The 24,715-nt window shown below is 44.5% G+C and overlaps 1 protein-coding gene across 1 annotated transcript in view; it reads left to right on the forward strand.

Annotated features, from left to right (window-relative positions):
• Positions 1-5,347: 5,347 nt before the first annotated feature.
• The window catches only part of LOC145359876 (phthioceranic/hydroxyphthioceranic acid synthase-like), a 38,121-nt gene continuing 18,753 nt past the window's right edge, over positions 5,348-24,715 (forward strand). Inside the window, 6 exon segments of the mRNA XM_080214705.1 lie at positions 5,348-5,405; positions 8,331-8,484; positions 9,328-9,488; positions 9,822-10,025; positions 23,994-24,175; positions 24,294-24,714. Of these exon segments, the coding sequence (XP_080070831.1) occupies positions 5,348-5,405; positions 8,331-8,484; positions 9,328-9,488; positions 9,822-10,025; positions 23,994-24,175; positions 24,294-24,714 (1,180 nt within the window).

Below are 24,715 nucleotides of genomic sequence, written 5' to 3' on the forward strand. Positions count from 1 at the left end.
ATATCAACTGTCCACTGTACCACAATAGCCTTCCCCATCTAACCCAGACAGGGTGGACCTTAGATGTGTTAGCACCACAGTCATGTGATCAAATCTGGTTTTCAGAGACAGTACCCCCAGTAGATCCATCAGTCATTAACCAGTCTGAGAAGCAGATTCTGAAACAAGCTGTAAGTCACCAAGCAGCTGATTATAATATTCATGTTATTTTAATATGTTTATTGAGCCCAGGATGCAGTCGTCCTGGCTCACTTGCCTTAACGGGCTCGCTGGTGGGGATCCTCACTGGCGACGATCATGTATGGTCCCCACCGGGCATCTTGGCATTGCCCACCAGGCACTGGGCAACGTCAAGTGGTGGGTGTAAGGAAGGGGGAGGGCAGACCCAAGGGGCGGGACAGAGCTGAAGAGCAGGCAGCACATGGGGAGCTGATCCCTCTGCCACCCCAGCCATGATTGTAATCAGCCGGGGGAGAGGGGCAGTGCCGGGGTGGGGGGGGAGGGAGAGCTGAATGTGGCAGGGCAATCAACTAGGGGGGAAAGGAGAGGCAATGTGTGGGAGAGTGACAACTTTCCAATGTACTATGTACTCTTGACATAGTGCATTGGAAGATTAGGCACATGTGCAATAGTGCCCTCTAGTACTCAGCAGCCGGCTTCACAGCATGAATAGACTTTGTCCACTCCTCCTACTGACAAGAATCACACTAGAACATAGAACATTACAGCGCAGAACAGGCCCTTCGGCCCACGATGTTGCGCCGACCAGTTACAAAACAATGACCCACTAACCTAAACCAATCCCTTCTCGTCCATAAACCTATCCACGGATCTCTTAAACGCCCCCAAACTAGGCGCATTTACAACTGCAGCAGGCAGGGCATTCCAATCCCTCACCACCCTCTGGGTAAAGAACCTACCCCTGACATCCGTCCTATAACTACCACCCCTTAATTTAAAGCCATGCCCCCTCGTGCTAGATTTCTCCATCAGAGGAAAAAGGCTATTACTATCCACCCTATCTAAACCTCTAATCATCTTATATGTTTCAATAAGATCCCCTCTTAGCCGCCTTCTTTCCAGCGAAAACAACCCCAAATCCCTCAGCCTCTCCTCATAGGACCTCCCCTCCATACCAGGCAACATCCTGGTAAACCTCCTCTGCACCCTCTCCAAAGCCTCCACATCCTTCCTGTAATGTGGGGACCAGAACTGCACACAGTACTCCAAGTGCGGCCGCACCAGAGTTGTGTACAGTTGCAACATGACGCTGCGACTCCTAAATTCAATCCCCCTACCAATAAACGCCAAGACACCGTATGCCTTCTTAACAACCTTATCTACTTGACTCCCAACTTTCAGGGATCTATGTACACATACACCTAGATCCCTCTGCTCATCCACACTATTCAAAGTCCTCCCGTTAGCCCTATACTCGACACATCTGTTATTCCTACCAAAGTGAATTACCTCACACTATGCCTCATTTGTTTCTCTAAGTGGCATAAGATTTGATTTTTACTCTTGCCAAAAAAGTGGACACAATTCTCCCCAATTTTCACACTCATTTGGCACTTAGAATTATTTTTAGAAGATCATCCACACGAACATCTCTGAGATGGAAGCTCTAAGAGATGAGATTTGAGTTGAGAAATGGTCCTGGCTTGATTCAGTACATTGGTTCTGTCATGCCCAATACAAGCTCACCATAACATGAAGTTTACAGTTTTGAGTTTGGATCGGGGTAGGCCACTCGGTCCCTTGAGCCTGCTGTGCCATTCAATAGGATCATGGCTGATCTGATTGGAACCTCACTGCACATTCCTACCAATCCTCTGTTAATCTTTCAGCCCCTTGCTTAGCAAGATCTATCCACAGCTGCCTTAAATTTCCAAATACTTTGCTTCCACTGCCTTTTGAGGAAGTGTTTAGACGAATATAGAGGCAACTTGTTAGAAACATTTAAGATCCCCAGGTGTCCTGACAGTGTGGATGTAGAAAAGACGTTTCCTCTTATGGGAGTATCTAGATCCAGGTGTTACTGTTTAAAAATAAGGGAATGACCATTTAAGACAGAGATGAGAATTTTTTTTCACTCAGTGAATCCTGAGTTTTTGGAACTCTTTTGCTCAAAAAGTGATAGAGTATTTGAATATTTTTAAGGCAGAGGTAGCTAGATTCTTGATAAGAGATACTTGTCTTTATTTGTTTATGTTAGTAATATTAAAAGGGCAAGTTTCTTGAAAGTTATCATAAAGCTGAAGATCAATTTAGGTTGGTGCTGATTCATGTCCTATCTGGAAAACTGTTAACTTTAATCATTAAACTAAATAAATGAACATTTAAGCCAATTAAAATCCCCCTATTCGTTGCTATCAAAAAACTACTTCCTCCTGTGAGGTGATTTATGTGGAACTCTGAGATGTAAATCACTGCACTGTTCTCATACAGAGCCAGGGAAAAGCAGGGATGGAATAGTATGTGAGGTAAGAACCATAATTTCTGATGAACATGTATCTAAATGCAGTCCTTGATTTACCATCTGAAAATATTTCATCCTCTCATTTTATAAATTGATATTATTTTTGCTAATGTTTATTTCTTTCAAGACAGAAAAGTTTTCGCAATGATGTAGTTTATTAATAAGCCTGAAATTATTTCATATGAAAATATTCATCTTCTAAGGACAGGTTGCATCAGTTCAATGTTGCTGGAGAGCCCTGCACAAAGTAGGAGATGCTGGCAGCATTGCTACAGTCTGCATGGTACAGGCACCCTGTTTTTTCTTGAAGACAGGCTGCCCGTTAACAGAAAGGTGGAAACTGAGATTGCTGTGATGGAAGTGCTTTTGGACACCAGAGCAGCTCAAGGACAAAGGGGTAGAGCAAAAGCACGCAATGATGAAGAGGCACGTGTTTTAACTCTTGCAGTCCACCAGCTCCGATACTGGCACTTCATTTACTGGGGAAGACCATAGAGATTTTATTAGTATATGTTGAAACACTGGGCATGAGTGGACTGCAAGCAGGTCAGAAGTGAAGGATGGTTTGTTTGTCAACTTATTGGAGGACGAGATGTGCGGCACACAATTACTGCAGCTAAAGGACTCGGATGTGGGCCTCATATGGGGGGCATATTGAACACTGAGTGGCTATGTACCCAGAGATGTTGGGTGCATTGGCTAGCCCATCAAACAGTCTTCTGTCAATGCCAAGGAGCAGGGAGAGGTCCAGGCATCCATATCAATGAAGAATGCTGTGCGCATCCCCATGGCACTACCTGAATTTCTCATCTAGTGTGTTTTTTTAACAGAATAGTGCTTTCAATCACTACCAACTTTAAATATAAAAATTGTTTTCATTTCAGTCTGCCCAGTAATTATTTTTTGAGGCTGAATATGCAAGGATTTGTAATTATATATCTGAGGAGAAGAAATTGAAGTAAATCTAAACGTTTCAGATTGAGGTTGAAAAATCAGAATTTGTGATTTACAATGTTTAAATACTTTTTTGCGCCCTCAGGCTGATGCCTGGTATGGCGATTACAGTTGACCACGGCATGATTTTAAAACTAGTAATTGCATGAGTTCTGGTCCAGGAACTTCGATTGAAGTCACTGAAAAAGAGAAAGTTAAAGTTTATTTATTAGTCACAATTAAGGCTCACATTAACGCTGCAATGAAGTTACTGTGAAATTCCACTAGTTGCCATAATCCGGTGGCATGGTAGCACAGTGGTTAGCACTACTGCTTCACAGCCCTAGGGATCTGGGTTCGACTCCCGGCTTGGGTCACTGTCTGTGTGGAGTCTGCATGTTCTCCCCATGTCTGCGTGGGTTTCCTGCAGGTACTCTGGTTTCCTCCCACATCCTCAAAGACGTGTGGTTAGGTGCACCTAAAGTTGACCCGAACAGGCACTGGCCTGTGGCAACTTGGGGAATTTCACTGTAACTTCATTACAGCAAGAATTTCTGTCTTAAGGCAGCAGTAGATTCTACCAAAGGAACATCGAAATTACACTTGGACAATTTCTTACAAGTAAACACACTGTGAAATAAAAGTAATTTTGTGTCTTGTCACATGTTAATTTTAATCATTAAGCTTTATTACCCAGAGGCAGGCCAATTATCAAAGGTTGCACAACCCTCTTAAGGCCATATCTAATTTGTGACAAATTTGATATCAATTTGCTTATGTTAAAACTTTCAGCCGAAAACCAGAGCAGTTCCGGCAGTGGAAGCATTGTTTCAACACAACATTGGTTGATTCTAATATATTTTGTCCCATAGAGTGGCTTTTATTGTGTGCGTGTAGGACATTTGTGCATGAATCCTGTACCTGAACAATCAGTCATGTCATTAGCAGGCAGCCATTTTCGCCAAGTAGCCACTCTTAGGTTTGCTGGGCTTTCTCAGATGCAGCAGGCACTGTGGATAGCCACAGAGTGATGGTGTCACGACTGCCACCAGGATACTGGACGCTGACCTACATTCCCTGCCCATGGTCACATACACCAGCTGGACATTGAGGGGGTGCAATCCACTTCAGTTCTATTAGGAGCAGAGTTGACACGTTGTGCCCACAAAGGAATTTTGGCAAAATAAAGTGTAGTTAGCACTCAATGTATCGACTTGAATTATGCAAACAATGGATGTGAAACTGCAAGATGTTGCAAATATCTCCAGCTGCAACCTGGAAGGAGCTGGACGCATAGACGTTCATTGCCACAACCACTTCCACAGCCACTGGCAATGTAGGCTTTGTCTTGCTCTGAAGTTGTTGTTATAGTAGATTTCAGTGAGGAATTCTTACTAAAGTGTAAATGTTTAGCATATTGTTCTTTGCTGAGGATCACATTGGAGAATTGTTTCTTTAATGGTCTGGGCATAAACATTCTCCAGCTGAGAACTCTTTTCTCCCTTCTTCCTCCTCCTTCCAGCAACTTATTCCACTTAGCTACTTCTCTCTGTTATGTTGCTGTTTTGTTGCTCTATGTTGTATTTCAAGACTGTCCTGGTGCTCATGCTCACTCTTTTCCTGACCATCCTTAGGATCCAAGTACATCTCTGTGTCCCCTCCAACCACCCTTCACCTGCTACAGGTGAATCCTTACCTTTCTCCTGCCCCCCTCTATCAGATACTGTGATCTCCCACCATCAGTATCCTCGATTTTCCCCCAAAGATTCCTCCATCAACACACAGATCCCTCCATCTGAATCTTTCTCCCACCCACCCCAACTGTCCTCTGCTAGGAGCCCCAGTACTGCTCTTCTGGATATAAATCATGGCAGATTTTGGGGGAAAAATTACTGCATTCTCTTTGTTCCCAACAGACACAGGCAATGAAAAATGGAAAATAAAGGTGAAGAAATAGCAATTGTTGGAATAGGATGCAATTTTCCTGGAGGTAGGTAAATGAAAATTAGAATTATAGATGGTCATTAACAATTATATGTTGCAGATGAATTAGGACAGATTTTCCAATAATAGAAAGAAATAGAAAGTTTATTTATTAGTCACAAGTAGGCTTGCATTAACACTGCAATGAAGTTACTGTGAAAATCCCTTAGTTACCATACCCCAGCACCTTTCAGGTACGCTGAGGGAGAATTTAGCATGGCTGATGCAGCTAACCAACATGTCTTTTGGGCTGTGGGAAGAATCCGGAGCACCCGAGGAAACCCATGCAGATACAGGGAGAATGTGCAGACTCTGCACAGATGGTGACCCAAGCTGGGAATCAAACCCGGGTCCCTGGCGCTGTGAGGCAGCAGTGCTAACCACTGTGCCGCCCATATACTTAAATAATACTTGAGTATTAAAGGTTGCCTGCACACTGCTAGATTAATCACACGCCCATCATGGGACCAATTCATTTTCTGTCCATTTAATTTAATAAGAATGCAGCTTCCCCCTCCCCAGTCACTATCTGTGTGTGATCCCTACTGATCTTAAATGCCCATGTATCATATAAATCAGCAAATTCTAATTTTAGATTTCAACTTATGTATTCAAAATTCAGTTTCAACTGGGGAGAACAGTGAAGGTACTAGAGTGGGGAGCTGTTTTGTTTCAGTGAATCAAGTGATCTAATATCACTTGGAGCCTCCTTACTGCTCTGGAGACTGCAAATGAAAGAATAGTTTATCTCATACTGATTTCAGACACTGGTCACTGTGATGCAGGCTGTTGTATCAGCTCCCAGGATCTGACAGCTGCCATTAGACCAGCCAATCCACTGATAGTTGGGATAATCCAAGACCCATTACAATGGCAACAGCCACTGACCTTTCTGAAACTGCCATCTCCCAGGACAATGATACTAATCCTTATGGTGAGATTCTCTGTTCTTTCCTGTGTTGAGGACAGAGAATTTGTCATTACAGCCAAAGCTCAAGAGAGAAGGTGTTGGTAAGCTGCCTTCTTGAGCTGCTGCAGTCCTTGAGGTGCAGGTACACCCACGGTGTAGTTAAGTAGGGAGTTCCAGAATGTTCTGACAAAGAGTCAAAAGACTCAAACATTAACCCCGTTTTTCTCCTTATAGATGCTGGCAGAAAGATCTCTGATAGGCTGGCTCTACTCTGGAATATATTTGCTATGTCTGGGCAGTAGGGTAAATGCCAGCCTCCTCAGCTTGAGTCAGGAAAGGCCTTTGACAGAATATTGCACACCCACATGTTGGATGTGCTCTCCAAAATGGGATGTGGGAAGGGAGTCTACAACTGGATCCGACAGATCTACATAAACATCAGTAGCACAGTTCCAATCAATTGGTGGGAATGTGAAAGCTTTCTGATCAAATCCGGCATGGTTGTTCTCTCTACTGTCCTGTTCATGTGTTGCATAGTACCTTTCACCCAATCCATTGGGAAGGTTTCAAGTTTCAGAGGGATGATGATTCCAGGCAGTACAAGCGTGTAGGTCAGAGCCTCCCTGTGTGTAAACCATGTCATTGTCTTTTGCTTGGGTCCGCTGTTGGTTTGCACATGGATGAACATCTACAACAAATCCACATCAAACTAGCCTATGGAGCCAAGATAAATCATGACAAGGATGAGGCAATGTTTGTTGGGAACTGGGCCAACTGTCCCTTTCACCATCAGACTAGACTCCATGAAGATTTGGGGATATGGTCAGAGAGGCCAGAGTATGCACCAAAAACTGAGAGAAGTATATGGCTAAGGGAGGCAGAAACTGAGCACATGAGAATAATGTTTTCTCTCCACTGTGGGTAAAAATCAGGTCATCAAGTGTGAGGTGCTCTTGGTGTAGGTCCATATTGTGTTCACAGGGGCACCATATACAAAGATCTGGATAGAGAGGGGAACGTTGTGCTCAGCATTACCTGCATCCTGATGACCAACTTTGTGTGTGGCTGCATCAAGTTGTGCGTGGACCCTCAGTATATTAACACCAAGTGTCATTATGTGCTGAGGCTCTACCTGCCTTGGTGTTGTGAAGGATGGGTCTGGCCACATTGCCATGGAACACTCCAAGTAGTTGGACTGCGTTATGCCACCTGTCCCTCATAGAAAGATTTGTGCGAAAAACAGCTTTGATCACGAGTCCATCAGGTAGTGTTCTTCCTGTAACATCCTTGAGGTCCTGCAGTGAAAGGAGATGGTGGACTCTGTTGGATGGTTCCCTGACTGGACTGTCAAAGTCATTTGGCAGAATATCTCATCACCAGAATTTCCAAACAACATCAAGATATAACTTGGCTGGTGATGAGAAGTGCACTCCACATTAAATCCTTCATGTGTGTCTGAAGTCTCTGCATCACTGCATACTGTCCTTGAAGCGATTGTGATGTGGAAGAGACTGTTGCACACCTCCTTCAACAATGTGCTGTTGCAAAAAGGGTCTGGAAAGGGATGCAGTTGTTTTTGTCAAGGTTCACCCTGTGCGGTTCCCTGGCACAGGACTCTGTGTTCTCCGAGATGTTCCCAGCAATACACACTGAGACAAACATCAGTTGCTGCTGGAGGATTATCAGCTCAGTTTAACACACTTTTTGGTCTGCCCAAAACATATTGGTTTTCCAGTGTAAAGTGTTGCCCACAACTGAATGTTGTAAACTGGCTCATTCTAAGACCCAGGACTACATACTGATGGACGCACTGAAGCTTGGAGCATGAACCAGAAATGGCACAATGGGGAAAGGTAATGGTTCAAGGCCTTTTTTGGGGGGAAGGATGTGAGCATTGGCCATGTGGACAATAAGAACTGTCATAATCAATGATGATGTCTTTCTTCAAACAATTTTACTGGCACATTCAGAATGAATTTTAATACATTGATCCCCATCTGAATTCTTGTGTTTTCTTTTCAGGGGAAGGCATCGATAACTTCTGGAATGTTCTTCTTGAGGGAAGAAACTGTGTAGTAGATATTCCACCAGATAGATTTGATTATAAATTCTGGCATGACACAGATGACAACAAAGCTGGAAAAATGATCACAAAATGTGCATGTTTTATTGAAGGGTAATGCTGTATGAAATACTTCACAATAATAAGTTCAATGATCAGAGAGTTTTAATGATTATAAATCAATAAGGAGTATTCAACCAATTGAAATGTTTTATTCTTAATCTTAAGATCTATTTGCACTCAGAGATAAATGCAGCAAAAATATCAAAGGATGTAAGCATAAATGATCATTAACTCAAACCTCTCTCTTGTTCCTATATCTCTTTAAAATTGTGCCAATTGTGGGAGGAGGTGATGGTCTATTGTTATTATCGCCAGGCTATTAATCCTGAAACTCAGCTAATATTCTGGGGACTTGCGTTCGAATACCACCACGGCAGCTGGTGGAATTTGAATTCAATAAAAAATATTTGGAATTAAAAATCTATTGGCGACCATGAAACCATTGTCGATTGTTGGAAAAACCCATCTGGTTCACTAATGTCCTTTAGGGGAGGAAATCTGCCATCCTTACCTGGCCTGGCGTACATGTGACTCCAGAGCCACAGCAATGTGATTGACCCTCAATTGCGTCTGAAATGGCCACTCAGTTCAAGGGCAACTAAGGGTGGGCAATAAATGATGGCCAGTCAGCAATGCCCATGTCCCACAAATGAATAAAACAAAATAGTTTATGTTGCCTGTTGATCCTTACAAAATATACCTCTTCACATTTCTAATTTGTCTGCATAGGATGGATCTTCTGGACAGCTCAATTCACAATAAATAGCGCTTCTGCCATTTTTCCTGGGCTTTCACATCTCTTCAGATGTTTAGTCGATGAGTGGGAGAACATTCCGCCCATTGTAAATTTACCTGCATATAGCTAATGTAAACTTTCCTTTTTTTATTTACCAGGTTTAATGAATTTGACCACAAGTTATTTAGCATTAACCACACAGAAGCCAGCAGTATGGATCCACAGCACAAGCTTCTGTTAGAGTGTACGTACAAAGCATTTGAAAATGCAGGGATGCCTGTGGAAGACATCAGTGGCAGCAGAACAGGAGTTTTCATTGGTGAGTTACATCTGTTAAGTGGGAACAAACCATTCTGCCCATCAAACTTGTTCTGCCATTCAACTGGATCATGGTTGATGCGTGTCTCAAATCCATTTATCCTTCTTTCATAACTTTTGATGCCCTTATGAGATAAATATCTAACTCTAGAAAATTTCAGTTCACACAACAACCACACAGCTTTTTGGAGGGGGGCATTTCCACTAATTTTTGGACATTCATGCACACATTTCACTTAATACCAGTCCACAGATACAAAAGGAATCAAAAAGATTGTGTGAGGACAGATATACTCCTCAGCAATAAATGACACTATTCTTGGCTTTTTCATAGGACTCATGAATCGTGACTATGAAGGAATTCTAAACAGTGCCGCCAACAAAATCACCCATTACAATGGAACGGGGACATCAATGAGCATTGCTGCAAATAGAATTTCTTTCACTTTCAACCTTACAGGACCATCATTAGCTATCGACACAGCATGCTCATCATCCCTTGTCGCTCTACACTATGCTTCTCAGGCCATCAAACAAGGTACAGGAAATTATTTTACTTTTTAATAAGCATGTAAAAACGTAGAAAGTAGGAGCGTAAATAGGTTATTTGATCCTGAGAGCCTATTTTGCCATTCAGTAAGATCATAGCTTATCTGAATGTGGCCTTAACTCCATTTTCCTGTCTGTTCCTCCAACCCCCATAATCTTTGATTCTCTCATAGACCAAAAATCTGTCTAACTCATCTTTGAATACACTTCAAGACATAGCCTCTGCTTTCTGTGAGGTAGAGAATTCCAAAGATTAACAACCCTCCAAGAAGAAATTCCTCCTCATCCTCTTAAATGGGAGACCCTTTTTATGGAATACTGTGACTTATTAAAAACACATTAACTGAAAGTGTTTGGCTGCTAAGCTTCATGTTGAGCTTCAGGCTGAGTGGAGATTTTGGTAGAAGTATTGAAAATCACGAGAGTTGTGGAGAGGGTGGATAGGCTGAAACTGTTTCCATAGTTGGAACAATCGAGAACCAGAGGCCTTAGACTTGGTTTTTTTATTAGTGTCACAAGTAAGCTTAAATTAACGCTGCAATGAAGCTTCTGTGAAAATCCACCACATTCCACACCTCTTCAGGTACACTGAGGAAGAATTTATCACGGCCAATGCACCTAATCAGCATGTCTTTTGAATTTTGGGAGGAAACCGGAGCACCCAAAGGAAACTTATGCAGACATGGAGAGGACATGCAAACTTCACACAGACAGTGATTCAAGCCGAGAACTGAACCCGGGCCCCTGACACTGTGAGGCAGCAGTGTTAACCACTGTGCCACCATGCCACCTGCTTAGTGTCCAGGATATACTGCCTGAGTGTGTGCAGGCAGGTTCATTAGAGGCATTCAAGAGAGAATTGGATGAATATTTTAAAAGAAACAGTCTGCAGGGCTGGGGGTGGGGAGGGTGGGGAGACATGTGAATGGTACCAAGTAAAATGGTAATTTAAAGAGCTGGTACAGACCCTTTTTTTGGAATATATATACTGTGACTTGTTAAAAAACACATTAAATAAAAGTGTTTGGCTGCTAAGCTTCATGTGAGCTTCAGGCTGAGTGGAAACTTTGGTAGAAGTATTCAAAATCACAAGATTCGTGGAGAGGGTGGGTAGGCTGAAACTGTTCCCATCGGAGGAACAATCAAGAACCAGAGGGCTTACACTTAGTTTTTTATTAGTGCTGAGTTATTTTGTTAGGGCTGAATGGCCTCCTTCCGTGCTGTAATAATTTTGTGATTCTGCGAAAATGTGGCAAAACATCGTAAACTTAAACATGGATCGGACAACAGTTCGTGATAATTATATTAGCATCTAGAAAATGCATCTCACTTATCTGCCTAATTCTGTGTCGAGGAAGGTTGGCATTGTTCACTAACTGCCAAACAAAAATATATGATTTGGAGATGAGGAGATAAAAATATATTAATGTAGATTTTATTTTTGTGCGAAGGTGATTTGGTCACATTTATTTGCCATACAAGTGGATTGGACCAGATTTCTGATTTTCTTCCTTTGATGGACAATTTGTCTCGAATATATAATTGTACCCTGCCTGTAGCAGAGTAATTTGATATTCTCTCGAATGTATAATTTGATCCAGCCATTATCAGACAGACAAGCAAACCTCAGATCTGTTGTGGTTGTACTGTATGGCTAAGGTCATGTGAAAATAATGATATGGTAGAATGTACAAATGGACCTATATTTTGTTTTGTGAATCTCTATTATCTGGTGACTTACAATTGTAATTATAGCCACTGACTTTATGCTCCAATTAGTGGATTAGTTCATTGTTTGGAGTTCTGTTCTTTTTTCTTGAAGAGATAAAAACTTCTCTAACTCCGAGTGAATTGACCAAGTTCAGGGCAGCAACATTTAGGCAGATAAAAACTGGGAACTATAGATGGTGTCTGGATCTCAGTAGTGCCGACATAGCAGGATGCTGGTATAGATGTGTCAGTCAATAAAACAAGATGTGCTGCAGTGTTTTATCTCTCTGAGATAATACACAGATAATCAGGGGTGTAGCCAGGTTCTAAAATTAGGGGGAGCAAGCACATAAAAAAGGCACCGCGATGCATACCAAATAATTTTAAATTCATTATACATTTTTATTTTGTATTTAAAATCAAAACACAATAAACACACTTGTGTTATTTAATTATTTTACATTTTAAACGGAAAATGAAAACAAAACGAAGCAATATGACAAAGATATGAAGCAACTACAAGAGCCTCTTTTGTCTAGGCTTCACTGTAGCAAAGTTATCTATTACTTTATTATAATCTGCCTCTGTAGCCAACTGTCTTTCAATGGAGACCAAAGATAACCCAAACAATCTATCTGTGCCCATTATGGAACGAAGGTAGGACTTTATGTGTTTGAGCCGGCTAAAGGATCATTCCTCAACTGCGCTAGTTATTGATAAGGTCAGAAAAATGTGGTACAATGTGGACATAAGAACATAAGAAATAGGAGCAGGAGTAGGCCATCTAGCCCTTCGAGCCTGCCCCACCATTCAATAAGATCATGGCTGATCTGTCGTGGCTCAGTTCCACATTCCCGCCCTCTCCCCATAACCCTTAATCCCCTCTCTTATCAAAAACCCATCAACCCGGGTCTTAAAAATATTTAGCGAGGCAGCCTCCACCACTTCAACGGGCAGAGAATTCCAGAGATTCACCACCCTTTGAGTGAAGAAGTTCCTCCTCAACTCCGTTCTAAACCGCCCCCCCTTTATCATGAGGCTGTGCCCCCTAGTCCTACTGTCCTTTCTGAGCGGGAAGAGTCTCTCCACCTCTATCCTATCCATCCCATTCATCATCTTATACGTCTCAATGAGATCTCCCCTCATTCTTCTAAACTCTAACGAGTACAAGCCTAGTTTATTCAGCCTCTCCTCATAGCTCAACCCCTTCAACTCCGGTATCAGCCTAGTAAACCTCCTCTGCACTCCCTCCAAGGCCAAAATATCTTTGCGCAGGTGCGGCGCCCAAAACTGCACACAGTACTCCAGCTGCGGCCTCACCAATGCCCTATACAGCTGCAGCAAGACCTCCCTACTTTTATATTCAATCCCCCTCGCTATGAAGGCCAGCATCCCATTCGCCTTCCTGACCACCTGCTGCACCTGCAAGCTGGGTTTTTGTGACTCATGCACAAGGACCCCGAGGTCCCTCTGCACCGTCGCCTGCTGCAGTTTTTCACCACGAAAGTAATAGTCCTTCCTACCATTCTTCCTACCAAAGTGGACCACCTCACACTTGCCAACATTAAATTCCATTTGCCATTTCCTGGCCCATTCGCCCAGCCTATCTAGATCCTTCTGCGGACTCTCCACACCCTCCGCACAATTTGCCGTTCCCCCAATCTTGGTGTCATCAGCAAATTTTGACACCATACACTCGGTTCCCTCCTCCAGATCATCTATATAAATGGTAAAAAGCTGAGGCCCCAGCACCGACCCCTAGGGCACTCCACTAGTCACCATCCGCCAATCCGAATAGCACCCGTTGACCCCCACTCTCTGCCTCCTATTTGACAACCAATCCTCTATCCACGCTAACACCCTACCCCCAACTCCATGTCCCCCGACCTTCTGCAATAACCTCTTATGAGGTACTTTGTCAAACGCCTTCTGAAAATCCAGAAAGACCACATCCACCGGCTCTCCTCTATCCACTGCCCTAGACACATCCTCATAGAACTCCAGTAAATTTGTCAGACACGACTTCCCTTTAATGAAACCGTGCTGCGTCTGCTCTATCAAGCAATTCCCTTCAAGATGCCTCGCAATTTCCTCCTTAATGACGGATTCTAACATTTTACCTACCACAGACGTTAAACTAACCGGCCTATAATTCCCCGCCTTTTGCCTGGCACCCTTCTTAAACAATGGCGTAACATTAGCCGTTTTCCAATCATCCGGCACTTCCCCGGAATCCAGCGACGTCTGAAAAATAACCACCAAGGCATCCACTATCACCTCCGCCATTTCTTTCAGAACCCTCGGATGCATTCCATCCGGTCCTGGGGACTTGTCCACAATCAGCCCCTCCAGTCTGTCGAGCACCGCCTCTCTAGTAACAGTAATGTCATTAAGACCCTCCAGTCCTACCACCTTTCCATCTCTAACATCCGGCAAATTATTCACGTCCTCCTCCGTGAAGACAGAAACAAAAAAGTTATTCAATACCTTAGCCATATCCCCATCCCCTACCACTAAGTCCCCCTTCTCATCCTCGAAGGGTCCAACGTTCACCCTAGCCAGCCTCTTCCTTTTTATATATTTATAAAAACTCATGCTATCCTTTTTTATATTAAGCGCTAGCCCAGCTTCATAGTTTCTCCTACCCTCCTTTATCAACTTCTTTGTCAATCTTTGTTGACATTTAAATGTCTCCCAATCCTCTTCTCGCCCACTACTCTTAGCTACTCTACATTCCTCCGCTTTTAATTTAACACTTTCCTTCACCTCCTTCGTTATCCACGGCTTATTACCTCTCCTCCTACTGTCCTTTTTGACCATCGGAATAAATTTCTGCTGAGCACCAAGAAAGATCTCCTTAAAGATCCTCCACTGCTCCTCAGCAGACCCTCCCTCCAACGTGCTCCCCCAGTCAACATTCGCCAATTCTTCTCTCATCCTACCGTACAGGTTAGGATAAATGGAACACATGTCGTTGGCGATCATGAATTTTAGTACATTGTTGATGGTCAGTTTCTCGACACTTGAATTTGCCTTACTGCTGGTGCTCATTATCTCTTTGTACATGTCTTTGAATGAAAGAAACTCTTGTACGGTTTCAGTTTGACTGTCGATGACGTCTGAGTGTGTATCTGCTAAAAATTCTAATTTGTTCACATTATCTGTGTTGTCAAAATGTTTTGGATCTAAACCACTAAATTTGGAAGCCACATTTTTAAATTGCTCAAATATTTTACTTGTGCTATTTATAACAGAATCTAAGGATACTAAGTAGGATACATATCACCTTTCTCACTTTGCTCCTGCTGAGCATGTGTGGCAGGGTGTGTGCACTTGTACCCTCCAGAAACTGGCAATCGTGGCAATAATGGCAATCATGTCACTTCCATAAACTCATTAATTCATTGGCTATGCTCAAGACACAGCTAGCTCAAAATAACCAGTGCTTGAAATGGACAAAGCAATCAAATGTTCATGCAAGCGGAGAGATACAAGGAGCCAGATTCTAGTTCAGCTTTGGCATAGTTAATTCTAATGGTACACAATATCGAACGAATGGTGATTAAAACTATAAATTATGCGCTGAATATTTTCACTAAACCATTCCTGTGATGTCATACTCTTGTTCTTGATCTTTGCTATGTACTTAAATGAGCTGGTTTATTTAAATTAAAGCTGCCAATGTTGGACTCTGTAGTGGTTTAAATTCTTCAAGTGATAATCACCAAATCTATTTACTCACCCAGTCTTGGCTGGTGATGTCCGTTGGTGAGAGGTGCTTGGTCTCAACTGCCCGTTCATCGTGGTGACTGCATGTTTATGTCCTTCGCAGCCTCTGCAATTATCCTCATGATTGCATGCCCTCTCGGGAGATTGCATGCCTTCCTCGTTGCCTGAAGCCCCTTCATCCGTATCGCATCCCACGATTGCAGAACATGGATCAAGGACTTCAATCTCAGGAAGAGATCTGAGGGGCCCGTGAGCAACACCCTGTTGAAAAAGCACCACTTTTGAAGAATGTGCTCTGGGGAGCAGTCGCTCCCCCTGTAGCTACGCCACTAGAAAGAATAAACTCAAGCTTTTGGGTGGCACAATGGTTAGCACTGCTGCCTCACTGTGCCATAGACCCAGGTTCAATTCTGGTCTTGGGTCACGGTCTGTGAGGAGTTTGCATGTTCTCACTGTGTCTGTGTGGGTTTCCTCCGGGTGCTCCGATTTCTTCCCACAGTCCAAAGATGTGCAGGTTTGGCCATGCTAAGTGGGTTAATGGGAATAGGGCTTGGGTGGGATTGTGGTCAGTGCAGACTCCAAATGGCCACCTCTTGCACTGTAGGAATTCTATGATTCTACATGTACCAAGAGAAATGTTATTAATTGCTTTAAAATGTCTGCTCTCATGCTCAAGTTTAGTTTCTTTTCTTAGTAACCACATCCTGATTTTATTATTTAACTAACATAGTGCTGAGAAGATACCATAATCAAAGACTGAACACCACATGTTTGTGTATCTGGATGTGTGCCTATATGTCTGTATGGGTCTGTGGGCTTGTGTGTATGTGGAGGAAAAGATTATTTTTCCTGGCTCGTTCTATTTATTTTAGGGAAATGATCCAATGCATTAGGGACAGTAAATATCCCAGATAACTGGCATGCAGGGCTCGTCTTTCCCTGGCTCAAACTATTCCAGTGCAGCTAAAGAACAAAGAACAAAATCAGCCTGGGAAACAGGTCCTTTGGCCCAACGAGCCTGCGCTGCCATCTCAACACTACCAGTCCACCTCTCTACCCACGACCCCTGTCTAATGTTTTATGCCTATCCAGATTAAGGGAAACTGATTTAGGGACAATTTATTCCTGCCAATCAGCCTAACAGCACATCTTTGGGGTGTGGGAGGAAACCGGAGCACCCGGAGAAAACCCACGCATGCTCGGGGAGAATGCGCAAACTCCTACAGACAACGGCCCAAATCCATGTGTCTGCACAGCCAACAGTGATAGTCACTGAGCTGTCGTCTTGCCCTGTATCTTGTCCAGTTTAGGCACACACTAACGACATGAAGCACTAGGCCAATCTCGAACAACCTGTGACTTAAAACCTGTGAATGAAAAGAGAGAAAACATTATCGTACTATACCCATTTACATTACCAGGGATGCCCCAAAGCTAATGACCCTTATTTAAAAGGATCTCCTATATCCACTCCAACTCAGTCATGTGCCTGTCTAAGTTACTCTTTAAGGACTCTAGCGTGTTTGCCTCCACCACCTGACTTGGCAGAGCATTCCGTACCCCCACTACCCTCTGTGTGAAAAACCTCCCTCTAATATCTGTGTTATACCTCTCCCCCCTCACCTTAAGTCCATGGCCCCTTGTCCTACGTGTCTCTATCATAGGAAATAGCTTACCTCTGTTTACTCTATCTATACCCTTCATAATCTTATATACCTCTATTAGATCCCCCCTCAGTCGGCGTCTTTCAAGGGAAAAGAGCCCCAATTTCTTCAATCTTTCCTCATACCCCAGTCCTTCCATACCAGGCAACATCCTGGTAAACCTCCTCTGCACTCTCTCCAGAGTCTCCATGTCCTTCCGGTAGTAAGGCGACCAGAACTGGACGCAGTACTCCAAATGCGGCCTAACCAACGTGCTGTACAACTACAACATTAGACTCCAGCTCTTATATTCTATACCCCTTCCTATAAAGGCTAACATACCATAGGCTTTCTTCACCACACTCTCCACTTGCACTGCCACCTTCAAAGACTTGTGCACTTGCACCCCCAGGTCTCGCTGCGATTCTATACTCCTTACGGGCTTACCCTTTATCATATAACTTCCCCCTACATTATTCCGGCCAAAATGCATCACCTCACACATATCCAGATTAAACTCCATTTGCCACGTATCTGCCCAATCAACCAGCCTATCAATATCGCGCTGTATTGCCAGACACTGCTCCTCACGGCCCGCCAATCCAGCCATCTTGGTGTCATCAGCAAATTTGCTGATCACACCACCTACTCCCTCTTCCAAATCATTTATATACACTACAGAGAGAAGAGGTCCCAGTACCGAGCCCTGCAGCACACCACTAGTGACAGACCTCCAGCTAGAAAAGGACCCCTCCACTACTACTGTCTGACTCCTCTTTGCAAGCTAGTTCTCTACCCATCTAGATACCTGACCACATATCCCATGAGCTTTAATCTTCTGTACCAACCTACCATGAGGGACTTTGTCAAACGCCTTACTGAAATCCATATAGACGACATCAATGGCTCGTCCTTCGTCAACCGTTTTTGTCACCTCCTCAAAGAATTCTACCAGATTCATAAGGCAAGACTTCCCCTTGACAAAGCCATGCTGCGTATCCTTAATCAGATCGCAACGCTCTAAGTGCGCATACATCCTATCCTTAAGAATTCTCTCCATCAACTTACCTACCACTGACGTTAAGCTCACTGGCCTAAAGTTACCCGGGCTATCCCTCCTACCCTTTTTAAACAACGGTACCACATTTGCTATCCTCCAGTCCTCTGGGACCTCACCTGTGTCCAAAGAAGAGTCAAAGATTCGCGTCAGAGGCCCAACAATCTCATCCCTCGCCTCTCTAAGCAGCCTAGGATAAATGCAATCAGGCCTCAGAGATTTATCGGTTTTAATGCCCTCTAAAAGCCCTAACACTTCTTCCCTCGTAATCGATAGATCTTTCAATTGGTCTACCACTCCCTCAATGACCGTACTAGACATCAAGCCCCTCTCCTTCATGAATACCGACGCAAAGTATTCATTCAGGATCTCCCCCATTCCCTCTGCCTCTAAGCACAATTCCCCACGTCTGTCCCTGAGAGGACCGATTTTACCCCTAGCCACCCTTTTGTTCTTAAGATAGGAGTAAAACGCCTTTGGATGCTCCTTAACCCTACCTGCCAAAGCCATCTCATGCCCCCTCTTTGCTCTCCTAACTCCCCGTTTGAGATCCCTCCTACTCTCTCTGTATTCCTCCAACGGTCTCTCCGTTCCCAGCTGCTTAGACCTGACATACGCCTCTCATTTCTTCCTAACCAGGTCTTCTATATCTCTAGTAATCATAAGAACATAAGAACATAAGAAATAGGAGCAGGAGTAGGCCATCTGGCCCTTCAAGCCTGCAAATATAATATTATTAAAGACATGGTAAAGCCATTTCCACGGTTCCCTAATCCTACCTTTCCCATCCTTTCTCCTAACTAAGATTTTACCTGTTAAAAACCTGTTTAAAATAAGTTTAAAGCACTTTGTTCTTTGTAGAACTGTTTAAAGCATTTATTTATTGTATTTACTGCTTTAAGAATTCTGAGGGAGTGGTTAGCAGGCAGTTGTGGGCCATCAGCTTTAAATCAGCGCCAGGTTTAAAAGGAGGCCTGGTGTAGACAGCGGGCAGCGTCTGAGCGGGCAGTGGAGTGAGTGGGAAGCAGAGTGAGCTTTTAGGGCTTAATATCAAAAAGGGCTTGAGGGGAAAAAAGGCCAGGTGAGTTCGTTTGAAAAACAAGGAAAAAAAAACAAACAAAAAAATTTTTTTCAAAACTACTACACTGAATAATGGAGGGGCATGTGATGTGTGGTTTCTGTATGATGTGGGAACTGGTGGACTCCAGGGTCCGTCCCAGTGACCATGTCTGTAGTAAGTGCAGGTTGCTGGAGGAGCTCCAGCTCAGGGTAAATGAGCTGGCCTCTGAGCTACAGACGCTGAGGCTCATCAGGGGGAGAGAGGGTGCCATTGTCAATGGGGTGCAAGTGACATCCACCCCCCCTAGACTGGCTAACTCTAAGGGTCAGGACAAGAGGGGGCTGCTGGGAGGAGGAAGGGGGGTGAGGAGCGGAGGCCTCAGCCTCTTAATCTGCATAACAGGTTTGAGGTCTTGCTTCCACGCTGGACGAGAATGAGGCAGGTGAGGTTGGTGAGCAAACTGCACACGGTACAGGGATGCAGCAGGACATAGGCAAAGAGAGGGGGAAAAGGAACGTAGTAGTGATTGGGGATAGTGGGGTGAAGGGTATTGACACTGTCCTTTGTCACAATGACAAAGTGCACAGAAGGGTGTGTTGTCTGCCTGGTGCTCGGGTACGGGATGTCGCAGCTGGGCTGCAGAGGAACCTGGAGTGGGAGGGTGAGAATCCGGTCGTTGTGGTACATGTGGGTGCCAGCGACGTAGGCAAAATGCGAACTGAGGATCTGGGGAGGGAGTATGAAAAGCTGGGAATGGAATTAAAAAGTAGAACCGACAAGGTGGTTATCTCTAGGCTACTGCCTGAACCGAGTGCAGACGGGCGTAGGGTTGACAGGATTAAGGAAGTGAATGGGTGGCTCAGGGATTGGTGTGGGAGGAATGGGTTTGAATTTATGGGGCATTGGCACCAGTATTGGGGTAGGTGGGACCTGTTCGGGCGGGATGGGGTTGGTCTGAACCGTGCTGGGACCAGAGTGCTGGCGAATCGAGTAAAGAGGACTGTAGACAGGGCTTTAAACTAATTGTGGGGGGGAGGGTGCGAGGGTAGGTGATGTTACGAGGTCTAAAGTTAAGGATAGGGTACAGGTAAGGGAAGAGGCCGAGGATGTCCCAATAATAGAGGGAGTAGGGGGCGTGAGTATGGTTGGTGGCATTACGGCAAATAGGGTCCAGGTGAAGGCTGGGATGAAAGCGCTTTATCTGAATGCACGAAGCATTCGGAATAAAGTGGATGAGCTGGTGGCGCAGATCGACACAAATGGATATGATCTGGTGGCCATTACAGAGACGTGGCTGCAGGGTGACAGGGACTGGGAGCTGAATGTACAGGGCTATCAAGTGTTTAGGAAGGATAGGCAGGAGGGAAAAGGGGGGTGCGTAGCTCTGCTGATTAAGGATAGCATCACGGTGGTAGCAAGGGATGATATTGGAGCCAAGGAGCAGAACGTGGAATCGTTGTGGGTGGAGATTAGGAACAGCAAAGGGAGGAAGACGCTGGTGGGTGTCGTCTATAGGCCCCCGAATAATGATCTGGAGGTGGGGCGGGCTGTTAACGCGCAAATAAGTGCGGCGTGCAGGAATGGGACGGCCGTAGTTATGGGGGATAACTGCATATTGATTGGTCGACCCATGCTGGACGCGGGGAGCTCGAGGAAGAGTTCTTGGAATGCTGCCGGGATAGTTTCCTTGAACAGTGTGTGTTGGAGCCGACGAGGGAGCGAGCTATCTTGGATCTGGTGTTATGTAATGAGGCGGGTAGAATTAGGGACCTTGTGGTGAAGGATCCTCTTGGGGAGAGTGATCATTGTATGGTGGAGTTTCTGGTGCAGATGGAGGAGGAGAAAGTGGGTTCCCGGACACGCATCCTCTGTTTGAATAGAGGGGAGTACGGTAGGATGAGAGAAGAATTGGCGAATGTGGACTGGGGGAGCACGTTGGAGGGAGGGTCTGTTGAGGAGCAGTGGAGGATCTTTAAGGAGATCTTTCTTGGCGCTCAGCGGAAATTTATTCCGATGGTCAAAAAGGACAGTAGGAGGAGAGGTAATAAGCCGTGGATAACGAAGGAGGTGAAGGAAAGTGTTAAATTAAAAGCGGAGGAATTTAGAGTAGCTAAGAGTAGTGGGCGAGAAGAGGATTGGGAGAGGTTTAAATGTCAACAAAGATTGACAAAGAAGTTGATAAAGAAGGGTAGGAGAAACTATGAAGCTGGGCTAGCGCTTAATATAAAAAAGGATAGCAAGAGTTTTTATAAATATATAAAAAGGAAGAGGCTGGCTAGGGTGAACGTTGGTCCTTTGGAGGATGAGAAAGGGGACCTAGTGGTAGGGGATGGGGATATGGCTAAGGTATTGAATAACTTTTTTGTTTCTGTCTTCACGGAGGAGGACGTGAATAATTTGCCGGGTGTTAGAGATGGAAAGGTGGTAGGACTGGAGGGTCTTAATGACATTACTGTTACTAGAGAGGCGGTGCTCGACAGACTGGAGGGGCTGATTGTGGACAAGTCCCCAGGACCGGATGGAATGCATCCGAGGGTTCTGAAAGAAATGGCGGAGGTGATAGTGGATGCCTTGGTGGTTATTTTCCAGACGTCGCTGGATTCCGGGGAAGTGCCGGATGATTGGAAAACGGCTGATGTTACGCCGTTGTTTAAGAAGGGTGCCAGGCAAAAGGCGGGGAATTATAGGCCGGTTAGTTTAACGTCTGTGGTAGGTAAAATGTTAGAATCTGTCATTAAGGAGGAAATTGCGAGGCATCTTGAAGGGAATTGCTTGATAGAGCAGTCGCAGCACGGTTTCATTAAAGGGAAGTCGTGTCTGACAAATTTACTGGAGTTCTATGAGGATGTGTCTCGGGCGGTGGATAGAGGAGAGCCGGTGGATGTGGTCTTTCTAGATTTTCAGAAGGCGTTTGACAAAGTACCTCACAAGAGGTTATTGCAGAAGGTCGAGGGACATGGAGTTGGGGGTAGGGTGTTAGCGTGGATAGAGGATTGGCTGTCAAATAGGAGGCAGAGAGTGGGGGTCAACGGGTGCTATTCGGATTGGCGGATGGTGACTAGTGGAGTGCCCCAGGGGTCGGTGCTGGGGCCTCAGCTTTTTACCATTTATATAGATGATCTGGAGGAGGGAACCGAGTGTATGGTGTCGAAATTTGCTGATGACGCCAAGATTGGGGGAACGGCAAATTGTGCGGAGGGTGTGGAGAGTCTGCAGAAGGATCTAGATAGGCTGGGCGAATGGGCCAGGAAATGGCAAATGGAATTTAATGTTGGCAAGTGTGAGGTGGTCCACTTTGGTAGGAAGAATGGTAGGAAGGACTATTACTTACGGGGCGAAAAACTGCAGCAGGCAACGGTGCAGAGGAACCTCGGGGTCCTTGTGCATGAGTCACAAAAACCCAGCTTGCAGGTGCAGCAGGTGGTCAGGAAGGTGAATGGGATGCTGGCCTTCATAGCGAGGGGGATTGAATATAAAAGTAGGGAGGTCTTGCTGCAGCTGTATAGGGCATTGGTGAGGCCGCAGCTGGAGTGCTGTGTGCAGTTTTGGGCGCCGCACCTGCGCAAAGATATTTTGGCCTTGGAGGGAGTGCAGAGGAGGTTTACTAGGCTGATACTGGAGTTGAGGGGGTTGAGCTATGAGGAGAGGCTGAATAAACTGAGCTTGTACTCGTTAAAGTTTAGAAGAATGAGGGGAGATCTCATTGAGACGTATAAGATGATGAATGGGATGGATAGGATAGAGGTGGAGAGACTCTTCCCGCTCAAAAAAGACAGTAGGACTATGGGGCACAGCCTGAAGATAAAAGGGGGGCGTTTTAGAACGGAGTTGAGGAGGAACTTCTTCACTCAAAGGGTGGTGAATCTCTGGAATTCTCTGCCCATTGAAGTGGTGGAGGCTGCCTCGCTAAATATTTTTAAGACGCGGGTTGATGGGTTTTTGATAAGAGAGGGGATTAAGGGTTATGGGGAGAAAGCGGGAAAGTGGAACTGAGCAGCGACAGATCAGCCATGATCTTATTGAATGGCGGAGCAGGCTTGAAGGGCTAGATGGCCTACTCCTGCTCCTATTTCTTATGTTCTTATGTTCTAACTGGCACATGCCTTTCCATGACAGTACCATCTACAGTGGTTAGTACTGCTGCCTCACAACGCCAGGGACCAGGGTTCAATTCTCGGTTTTGTCACTGTCTGTGCAGAGTTTGCACGTTCTTCCCGTGTCTGCACAGGTTTCCTCCGGGTGCGCCAGTTTCCTGCCTCAGTCCGAAAGACGTGTTGGTTAGGTGCATTGGCCATGCTAAGTTCTTCCTCAGTGTACCTGAACAGGTGCTGGAGTGTGGCAACTAGGGGATTTTCACAGTAACTTCATTGCAGTATTAATGTAAGCCTACTTGTGACATGAATAAATAAATAAGCTTACCTTTTGATGTGGATGTTCACCTTGTTGTTTTCGCTTAAAACATTACACTGCACATTGAAATGCTAGTTAAGAAATACATGAATCCTCTGATGTATGTTAGCTCTTAACACCATAGAAGAAAGTAAAAATGTTAAACCATGCTCTGGTGTACCAAAGATACTATTGTTAGCTCCATGTATGTTGCTTTATCAACACTTGTATTATGAAGCAATTACTCATTAATTTTCCAGCATTTTCTGTTTTTGTTTCAAATTCCAGCATCTGGAAACTACTTTTACTCTTATTAAGCTCAGTTTTGCCCATAAAGACCTTGTTCAAACTCCCATTTTTATATTTTAGGTGATTGTGAGATGGCCATTTGTGGGGGAGTGAGCTGTATCATTGAACCAAGGACCAATGTAGCACTTAGCAAGGCAAAGATGATATCACCAGATGGAATGAGCAAGCCATTTTCCAGCAAAGCTAATGGGTACGGAAGAGGAGAAGGTTGTGGAATTCTTTTGTTGAAGAAGTTTTCAAAGGTAATGCATAATTATCACACCTCTTTCTCTACGTTTTGATCCAGAATGGGCATTTAAATATTGACATGTATTCCAACGTCTTGAATTAAATTGCCATATCCGTTAATCCTGTTAACAGGCACAGAAGGACCTTGATCATATTTGGGGAGTAATAGTCCGTAGTGCAGTCAATCAGGATGGTAGGACAGTCACACCCATCACCAGACCCTCAAAAGTGCAACAAGAAGAGCTATTGAGAAGTATTTACCCCAAAAATGTCGACCCATCAGAGATTCAGTACGTGGAGGCTCATGGAACCGGAACACCAGCTGGTGATCCTACAGAAGCAGCCAGCATATCAAATATTCTTGGGCAAAACAGACATCCAAATTTACCTCCGCTTATCATGGGTTCTGTCAAAGGAAACATTGGTCATACAGAGTCAGCTGCAGGAGCAGCAGGTTTAATTAAAGTGCTCCTTATGATGTACCATGGAAAAATTGTGCCATCACTCCACTATTCTGAGGAGAATTCAAGCATCGATGCAAAAGCTTTGAATCT

The sequence above is a fragment of the Carcharhinus amblyrhynchos genome, chromosome 2 (assembly GCF_965287045.1).
Source record: "Carcharhinus amblyrhynchos chromosome 2, sCarAmb.v2.hapA, whole genome shotgun sequence".
Taxonomy (NCBI): domain Eukaryota; kingdom Metazoa; phylum Chordata; class Chondrichthyes; order Carcharhiniformes; family Carcharhinidae; genus Carcharhinus; species Carcharhinus amblyrhynchos.